This window comes from Ammospiza caudacuta, chromosome 16, assembly GCF_027887145.1.
Source record: "Ammospiza caudacuta isolate bAmmCau1 chromosome 16, bAmmCau1.pri, whole genome shotgun sequence".
In the NCBI taxonomy this organism is placed as follows: Eukaryota; Metazoa; Chordata; class Aves; order Passeriformes; family Passerellidae; genus Ammospiza; species Ammospiza caudacuta.
The window spans coordinates 15,047,671-15,057,294 of record NC_080608.1 but is presented as its reverse complement, the minus strand read 5'-3'; the positions used below and the strand labels follow the sequence as shown (position 1 = coordinate 15,057,294).

The window sequence follows — 9,624 nt, the reverse complement described above, 5'->3', positions numbered from 1 at the left end:
AGGAGCTTTCTCTTCCCCAGGCTGAACATTCCCAGCTCTCTCAGCCTGGCTCTGTAGCAGAGGTGATCCAGCCCTTGGAGTGTCTTTGTGGCCTCCTCTGGGCTTGCTCCAACGGTCCCAAGTTTTTCTCGTGTTGGGGGCCCCAGAGCTGTGCAGCACTGCAGGAGGGTCTCAGCAGAGCAGAGGGGCTGAGTGCCCTCCCTCATCCTCTGCCCACAGAGCTTTGGATGCAGCCCAGGACAATGCTGGTTTCCAGGTTATGAGTGCACACTGCTGGCTCCTGTCCAGCCTCTCATCCACCAGCACTTTCATTCAAATCCTTCTTGGAAAGGCATCTTCCATCCTCCCAGCCCATAGCCCTCAGGCCAGGTCATCAGTGCCAGCAGCAAAGCTCACCAAGGCCAGTAGAGGGGAAAAAATATTAGAATTTTGCCTGAAAAAATGGAATCTTTTTGGTTTTCTGAAGCACTGGGAAGCTGTGACCGGCAGGACAAGTGTGAGGCTGGTGACTCTTGGTGCACAGGGACCATGTCATGGGGCACTGGCACATGGACAAGGCTGGAGATGGGTCAGCATGGAGATGACTTGTTGGGTTCTTTCTCCTAGCAAAGGCTCTGGAGCAAGGCCTTTAGTGCCCTGTATTTAGCAAATGCAATTGCAGGTCATGAGAATGCTAAAAATCTATTGCTCGACCACTGGAAATCTAGGAAAGGAAAACAAAATTCTTGATGCAAAAAAAGAACCTCCCTGTTCTGGCAGAGCCTGCCTCCCTCCTTGGGCACATCCCAGGCTCCTCCCTGGGGCTCTGTCTGTAATTTGCTCCCAGCTCTTTACAGACATCACCAGAGCAAACCACATTTTCCAGGAAGGTGCTCTGAGTGTTGGGGAAAGGGGGTCGCTGTGTGTGTAAGAAATCCCAGCACAAGACGTGGCGATGCTTCCATTTTATTGGGGTTTGATGGGAGAGGGGACAGCTTTGTGCCCTGATCTCTCAGCCCAGTTTAAGCCAGGTTGTTGCGGGGAGTTTTGCACATTCCTCTGTTCCTGATGCGCACGTGGTCGTTCCTTTGCCTGCAAGAGAGGTTAAAAATGTTGGGGGGCTGTCCTCGGGTCCCTGAGGCACAGCAGAGCCTGGCTCAGAGGGCAAAAGGCAGAAAGAGAGGAAAATACTGCTTAAATCATCATCTAAGTGTTATTCACAGCAAGCAAGGCCACATATTCTTGACAGGGAGTTCAGGGTTACCATGGCCATGTGTTAATTAATTCCAATAAGCTCAAGAGTGCTTTATGACACCTCCTGGCAGGATAATTCACCTTCGTGCTGCAGGACAGCGCTGAGACACCTCCAATGCCTGTCTGACTGCAGACAATAAAGGTTATGATTTTGTTTTGTAGGGTTTTAGAAACAAAGGACTGCCACTGTGCCACACTTTGGTTTGGCCTGCTCCCAGCCTTCCCTCCTGATTGCTTTTTGCAGCAAAAGTGAGGAAAATATTAAAAAGATATCTTTAAAAAACTATTTTCTTCTTTTTGCCCTATAGTGAACACGATTCCTATGAATTGTTCCTTTCTCACACGGAATCATGATGTTCTCCTCTTTGGAAAGACAGATCCATTTCACAGGTGCGTTAGAGAAATGCTGGTGAAATGATTTTCCTTTTGCAAGAGGCGTTTTGCATGCTGGTCACGGTGAGGTGACCAACGGCGACAAGTGAGACGCCGCTGCCACGGGGACCCGCCAGATGCTCAGACATTCCCAGGCTCCTTGCAGCCTTCCAGCTCTTGTCAGGCCAGTGGCACTCACAGAACTGCAAATGACACTTCATCCTGCCTCCTGGCTGAATGGTCCCCATGGGCCAGGGCTTTAGAGATGAGGACACTCCATTTATCTCTCCCCCAGGACATTTGGCGCCAGGCAGCTCCAGAGTCCTGAATGAAGCTCCAGAGCCCAGATGGCCCCGGCCAAGAGGCTGCTCCTAACCTCAGAATTGCATCACTGGGGAACAGAACAGGGGAGCTGCAAGGCTCGGGGCCGTGGCCCACAGGAGCAGCACATTTCCAGCTGCAGCTGCTCACAGCTTGCACAAGAAGGAGTTTTGGGAGCTCTGGGAATGCAGTGCCTGTCAACACAAGGCAGATGCAGCACCAGCTTCTCATCCATCCCATCCCTCCTCTGACTCTGAATACACCACCAGCTCAGTCTTTCCCTTTCTTGTACCCCAATTTCCCTTCTTGTGAGCTCCCATCCCCTGTGAAGCTGCTCTCTGCCCTGCTCTGGGGAGATGGAGCATCCTGGATGCCACTTTGCCCAGCTGACTGTGGAGCCTTCCTCCCTCACTTTACCCTGCTCTTGGTCCATGGCCAGAGCCCTAATGATGTTGTGTCTGATGAACCTCCCACCTCCATCTGTTGCACAATGCAGGGACAGCTGGTGCTGGGCTGCTGGCTTCCAGCAGGGTCATTACCACCCTGCCAGGCCGTGCTGGGTCATTAGCTGTGGTGCCTTTGCTGAGGAGATCCCACTCAGCCTCTCTCTGCCTGACTGCATCACGCTCAGCCTTGAAAGGTGAACCAGCAAATGCTGCAGAATATGTGGCAGCAGCCTGGGTTAATGAAGCAAAGAGGGGACAACACAACTGACAATATTTATCCAGGCTCTTTTTTTTTTTTTTTCCTGGTGATCTGGATTCTGTTCCTTGCTCCTGCAGAGCTAGCAGGGAGGCAATGCTCCTGAAAGCAGAATTTTTGCTCCACAAACCCACGCATCCAGAGACAGAAAAGCTGGACTTTGAGCTTCTGATACATGATGGCAGATGGGCCTGTGAGCCTGATCACCAGAAATCCCTGCCTACACCAGGTGAAGCTAAGGGTGAAGCTCCCTTAGCCCTGCAGACTGGGGCATCTGGCTCCAGATAAGACTCAATCTTCCCAAAAGAGATTTTTGAACCACTTAATAGCACTGAGTTGGAAGTAATTCCTTCACTTGTCTGACACAGAGTGCTTCCAATGTATAAATATATTTTAAATTACCTAGGGCCCAAGCCAGATGAAGTGTATCAAGTCTTGCCAGAGACACCCTTAGCATTTGGACCTGGCCTTCTGCTAGAACAGTGCAATCTGGCACCAGCACAGATTAAATATAAAACTCATTCTTAAAAATACCCAGAGCAAACTGTGTCCTTTCATATGCAAAGAAGACAGAAAGCAGAGCTCAGCCATAAATTTCTGGGGTGAAAAAACACAGTTTTTTCCCTCAACCACCACACATCTGAGGTCATCTGGAAAAATATTCTTCAGCCCGTGTGCTAGATCTGGGCAGGCTTGGAGGACTTTGCCATTTGTCTGAGGTCCTGGATGCCTGCCAGCTCTCGCTGCTGCTTGGCAGCTGCAGGTGTGGGGAGATTTTTGCTCGTGGGCAGCGTGTGTGCTGCGAGCTGCACAGGATTCCTCAGCTGGAGCCTCACACAGGATTGCTCAGCTGGAGCCACACAGGATTGCTCAGCTGGAGCCCACATGCTCAGAGCAGCGGGAGCAGCAGCTGTGCAGGAGGCCAGACCCGTGCCAGATGTGCTGGGCTCACTGCCCAAACTCCACCCAGCTGTGTGCAGACAGCTTTCTTTCTAGGAAATCCCAGACATGTGTGTGTGGTAGCCCTCATCTCTGTGGCATTTAGACTCGCAGCAGCTCCAGATACTCACAGGTTGTGCAGGCACAGCAGGCACTCGTTGCTGTACAGGAGGTTATCCGTGCCACAGATGGGGTCAAACTCCCTTGTACACCCTCTCCCCAGGTTGAAATTCTCACAAGATGGCTGGAGGCACAAAAGGTTAATTTGGAAAATGTTAAGCCTGTTCTCAATTTAGCAAAGGAGCTTTGCTTTCCCAGAGAGGTGCACATTTTGTCTGTCTTTGTAACCCATCCTCAGAGCTCTGCTGTGAGTTCTCAGATACACTGGGACCATCTGCCACCACGTCCCTTGGCCAGCTGAACTCCACCTGGCTCTGCTGCACACCCTTGGGAGTGACAGTCCAGAGTAAATAGTGCTCTATGGGTGCTGCCTGAGCATGTTCCTACCAGGTTTTATTTTTATGCCACAGCAATACCTGTCCTCACTTACAAGCCAGAGACTAAGGGGACTCCTGACTTTCTTGGCAGGAAACAGCAATACCTGGCTTTTAAGGAACTTTTCTTGCAGTGTTTGGGGGGAATGCAGTGGAAAACCAGTATCATCACTGGGACTTTGCTGTGGCACTGCAGATGGAAGGGCACTGTCATTTTTGGGCTGTCAACCCACTCTGCTTCAATATATTTAGCAAAGGTGGCTCCCCAGTGTTTGGATTAGTGCTGTCTCACTTGTGCCATGTAAAAGAGGAAACTTTACCTCAGTTCCTCTGAAAGCAGCTGCATCCATCTCGGCATTTCCTAGAGAAAGAGGAGAGAGAGAGACAGAGAGAGAGGGAGAGAAGAACCTTAGCACCCATCACTCGGGCTGGTTTCAAGGGGGACAGAATACAGACAGTTTAGGCTGAGGACTGCGTGTCTTCACTTAAACACCTTTGTCCTAGAAAATAATTTCTTCCCTTGGATCGCCCACGTTTTCCAGCTGAATCCTTCCCTGCTGTGTCACCCTCCTTCCCCTGGCAGGAACATGTAATGATGCAAGGCAAAGTGCACTTCCAGAGATGTCACCTGCCAGCTGTCAGGTAGCTAAGGTGGCTTCTGTCCTGTCTTACCACATGTTCATGAGTGCCTGAGAAACTCCTGCTGGCACTGGACAGGTGCTGCAGTAAATCCAGGGCGATCTTTCTGCTGTTATTCCATTTTTACCACAAGCAAGCAGAGCAAAAGACAAGTTGTTGGAAGTCTCTACTGGAAGGAGACCCTGAGGTCTCACATCAAAGCTGGTGGGATCAAGCCATGACTTTGGGCTTCCCCATGGAGAAGCTGAGCTGGCAGCTGGGATCACAAGGGTGGAACACGTGCTGGGTGTGTTTTGAAAAACAGCCTGAACTTTTTTTTTTTTTGGCAAAAGACACAACTGAGAAGATGATCCTGGGTTTTTTTATAAACCCAGAAGTCATCTACATGGAGGATTTATACTACATCTGTATTAACAACCAGCACAGCCCAGTGGCAGTGGAGCATTTTGGTGCTGAGGAGCTGGTAGCCACACTGTTTAATATTTCAGTGGTTTTACTTTGGGCTAGCACTGGTCCAGACCCAGGAGCTGCAGCTCACTACGTGCTCAGCTCATCTGAAATGAGCCCAGATTTTGTGCTCAGACAGCCCTGCAATGGCAGCCTCTGTGCAGTAAACAGGATGGCAGAGGACCTGCTTCAGAAGCACCCTCCTGTTTGGAATGAGCCCACTAAAGCAGGACCTGAGGAGCAGCAACAGCTCGTGTTCTCATCCCTCTGCACCATATGGGATTTTGAAAACACAGTTGGCTTAAACATTGGCTTTGGTAGTGAGAGCTGCATTTTCCCTTGCATAGATTCATTTCCTGTCTTCTTGGATTTGCTTTTTTAAAACCAGAATAGCACCTATTCACTCTGAAAGGATCACACTGTCCTAGAAATCACCAGTCACAGGACAAATCCCACCCCTAAGAAAGAGCAGCAGGTCTGCTCACTTTTGGGAGCAAGTGCACCCTTTCAAAGCCTTTGAAAGGCTACAGGTTTAATGCACAGGTACAGGTACAGGTGTAATGCACACTGGCCATTGCAGCATTCCCTGCCCAGGGCCACAGCAAGGTCCCAGCACCAGCTGGAACCTTCCCACACTCACCTTCCCATGTGGCAGACCTGGGAGCTTTAGCAAGGAGAGGAAATAGCTCCTAAGCAAAATGTTGGACTCACCTTGGTAGAAGAAGAGTGCCAGGGAGAGGAGCAGGAAAACACCAGCTACCTTCATGGTGGAGGTGATGTTCTACTGAGCACAGCAGAGGGAAACTGGGACACTGCTGGGTGTGTCAGAGATCCTGACTCTGGCACTCTGCTGGGACCTTTATACCTTTCCCCACTGCTGGCAGCACACCACAGAGCCAGCTCCACCCTGCAGGGCTGTGGTGACAACATTGAGAGCGTGGGGACAGCACCAGGTGGCACCTGGCTCATTGGAGAGCGCAAGGATGAAAGCTGTGCCAAGCCAATGGAGGAAATCATCCTTATCTGCAGCAAGGACTGGGGCCCTGTCCCAGGTGTGGGGGTCAGCCCTGGGTCTGCGCTCCTGCGATAAAGCAACAAAGAACCAAGATTGCAGAAAAGGGCAGGACAGGGAAGTGCAGTTAGCAGCTCTGTGGCTTTGATGAATGACCCCGCTGTGCCCATGCAGGGTGAAGCTCTCTGCTGGAGCCACCTCGGGGTGAAGATGGCTTTGATGCACACACACCTTCCCCGCTGTGATCCACAGAGCAGACTGGGGGTCTGCAGCCCCCCTGCCCTCCCTGGACAGGCAGAATGGCAGCAAGGATGGCTCTGAGAGCACACAGAGCTGTGCCTTGGGCTTGCTCGTGGCTGCGGATCCAGGGCTGCTGTTTTGACTGCGCATCTCCGACTGCAGACAGCAGCTGAAATGAGCTGCTGGGTCAGATGCTGCTCCCTTCCCCTCTCCCTGCCTGCATTGGGAGTAAACCCTGGGGATTTCCCACACTTACACCACCAGTGGTGCATTGCAGAGAGTGGATCAGTCCCCCGGGGATTAGAAGGATTAATTAATGTTTCTAAAGCACTTTGATATCTCAGCCATAAATCACTGGAGAAGTGCAAAGCAAATTATTACTAATGGGGGCTTATGACTCAAAGACAGATTTTTAATTAGCTGAACAGGAAAAAGTCAATGCCAAGAGCAATTCAAGGAGCTGTTTGAGAGGGAGAAATCTCAGCTCCATTGGCAGCTGCTCCATTGTCCAAGGGATGGATGTCCCATTCCCAGTGTGGCTCTGGAGGGTGCTTTCCCCTGCCATAAACATCTCTTTTGATTTTGCTTCAGTGCTCATGGGCAGATTCTTCCCTCTTCACTGGGTTTCCCTCTGCTCTCCCTGGGCTGACCTGCAACATGGGGCAGAAAGAACAGCTCCTGGTGGCATTTGTTATTTTATTAATTCAGAGAGTAGAGCTGGCTTTGGGTATGACTGCTCAGCAGCTCTCAGGAGCTGGGCTGGGTGTTAGTGGACCTTTGAGCACAGAAAACAATCCTATAGTGTGCCTGGGACAGTGGTTCAGGTGGTGTTATCACCCTCTGAGGAGCAAGGGAGGGATAATTTTTCACAGCTAAAAGAGGTTCCCCTCAGTCCAACACTGTCCCCTGGTTTTTTTCCTCTTCAATCCAAGACATGTAAATAGAACAGTGCTGAAAGGAGTTTCTCTGATGTTTGGGGCTTGCCCACTCCAGGTAAAACACATTTTTCAGATTGAAGATCCTTACTGTAGCCTGGCAATGTGATAGTTTGGATTGTCCAGGAACAGAAATGTTTTCCCTCAGATTCCTTGGAAACATCCAGGCGCATTTCCAGACTGGAGTTTGATGGGTACATCCTCACTGTTTATGCTCTGCAGGTGGCAGCTCTGTGTTGGCTCCTGGGACATTTCAGGGTGTGTGATGCCATGGTTTTCTTCTCCCTCCAGGAGCCAGAGGCATCAAAGCACAGGCTGACCTTCCCCTGCCTCCTGGACACTCCTCTCTTCATCCTCTTACTGCTGAGGCTCCTGACAGCTTTGCACGGGCTGATTTTCATGTTCCCAAGTGCTCCCAGAGCTGGATGAGATTAAGTACTTTGCTACTGAGGAAGGTTGAAGAAACTCCAGATTATGCAGTGCAATGGACTGAACTTAATTATTCCACAACGAATTGAGCCAAACCAACAGACTCAAGGGCAGTTGCCTCTGCCAAAAGAAGATTCCAGCACAGGCTGCAGCTGAACAGCAGGCACACTTGGGTTTTAATGCAGTTTCTCCCTTAGCAAATGCTCTTCCTTTCCAAGCGTCTCCACTGACAGCTGTGCCTTTATGAGACGCCTTCAAAACCAGGGGATTTCAGGGCTCCTCTCTCCTGATTGACAACAACTCGATTTCCTTCAGGAAAATCAAACAGGAATGCTTGGGGGCTCATTTGAGTGGGGAGGAATGAAGAAGAGCTGCGAGTGCTGCTGCTGCACTGGGCGCTCCTGCTCGGCAGTGTGGGCTTTCTCAGGATGTGTCACCTTGTCAGAGCAGCGTGTTCCTCCAAACACATCAGCTGGAGGAGTCGAGAGGAATGAGTCAGGTGGCTCTGCCAGCCATGCTGTGTGACTTGCTGAGCCTGCCGTGGAAAAAAGGAGGGGACAGGAGGGTCCCAAGGCAGGGGCTGGCATGGGATGGTGTCCCCATGGCCACCCTGTTGGGTGGTGGCCACCACACATGGGCTGGGACACAAATCTCTGCAGTTGCTGCTGGTGTCTCCTCCTGGGTGCTGCGAGCCCTTGGAGAGAGAATTGATGCTACACAAGGCATGAGGGAAGGGGCAGTGGGTAAGGAGGCAAATTGAACTGCCAGGGCTGCCCCCAGGTGGACCAGCAGGAACAGGTGATTCTCCTTCTGCAGGATGAATTTCTGTGCTGTCTTTTGGCCAAACCTGAGTGTTTTCAAGTTACATTCATTTCAGTAGTAAAGTGCTGCAAAGGGATAAAAAATTACATTGCAGGGGAATTAAAAATATGGGAAACTACCTATTTCCCTGTGATGGTCCCTCCATGACAGGCTGGAGGAATCACTTGTTGTAACCAGGGCTGGAATTTGTTTTTTTGTGGAGACTTGATGTACAAAGAGAAAGCCACCAGTGCCCCCAGGAAACCAACAGAGTCACCAGTCCAAAGCATTCAAAGATCACAAACCAGACCCAGATGATCATGGATCACAGCTTAGAAGTCACAAATGATTCTTAAATCTCTTCCAGATAATGGTGTTTTTCAACAAGCTCATTAGGGGTGGTTCACATTCTCCAGCGTTCTCCTGGACCAGAGACAGACTGGGCTAAAGCAGGAGCAGAGTTCCTTGTGCACTCCCAACCCTTTCCCCAAGGAATGTCCATGACCAAGGCCTGCACCATGGCCCTGTGCTGGTGGCATCCCTGAGTCCCTTGGTGGAGGCTGTGGGGACCTTCCCTGGGATTCTTGAAGCACCAGAGGCTCCTCAGGGCTCAGGATCTCAGCAGGGCAGCTGGGCACTTTGCTGCTGCCCTGCAGTGGGTGGGATGGGTGAAGCTTGGAGAAAGGCTGATGCAAATGTGAAACCTAGAGATGTCACAAAAACCAGTTCCCAAGATGCTCAAAGCTCTTTTGGGTCCAAAATGCTGCTTGTGTTGGATTTAAAAGTTAAAATGCCTTAATTTGTGTTACCTGCCAGGGCTGGATGTTGCAGGAGTAGCCAAGACCTTGCCCATGGTATCCAAGGTGGTTTGGAAAGGTGTGTGAGACAGACCCTTTTGCATCAGCAAGGTGAGAGCAGTGTGCAGGGATCAGCTGCTCCTCTGTCCAGGGAATACTGCTCAAACACTGATTTTTCCTTCAGGGAAAAACCCAAACCATAATTTGGTCGGTAGTGATTTTTGTCTTGGATTCTTTCCCATTTAATGCTGAGAAAGCTATTC

The 9,624-nt window shown here is 50.7% G+C and overlaps 1 protein-coding gene across 1 annotated transcript; it reads right to left on the bottom strand.

Moving 5' to 3' along the window:
• Positions 1 to 978: 978 nt before the first annotated feature.
• On the bottom strand, positions 979 to 5,957 carry LOC131564916 (pancreatic secretory trypsin inhibitor-like). Its single transcript, XM_058815534.1, has 4 exons — positions 5,859 to 5,957; positions 4,382 to 4,422; positions 3,699 to 3,811; positions 979 to 1,071 (listed from the first exon to the last, which is right to left on the bottom strand). Exons 1-4 carry the CDS (start codon positions 5,911 to 5,913, stop codon positions 1,002 to 1,004), a joined length of 279 nt encoding a protein of 92 aa, XP_058671517.1. The 5' UTR covers positions 5,914 to 5,957; the 3' UTR covers positions 979 to 1,001.
• Between the last annotated feature and the right edge of the window lie 3,667 nt (positions 5,958 to 9,624).

What these genes read in the sequence shown, in the direction of transcription:
- LOC131564916 (XM_058815534.1), bottom strand. Translation starts at nt 5,913, where the DNA reads ATGAAGGTAGCTGGTGTTTTCCTGCTCCTCTCCCTGGCACTCTTCTTC. An exon ending in CTGCTTTCAGAGGAACTGAG is followed by an intron (nt 3,812 to 4,381) that starts GTAAAGTTTCCT and finishes TTGTGCCTCCAG; the next exon opens with CCATCTTGTGAGAATTTCAA. An exon ending in CTGCTGTGCCTGCACAACCT is followed by an intron (nt 1,072 to 3,698) that starts GTGAGTATCTGG and finishes CCTCTCTTGCAG; the next exon opens with GCAAAGGAACGACCACGTGC.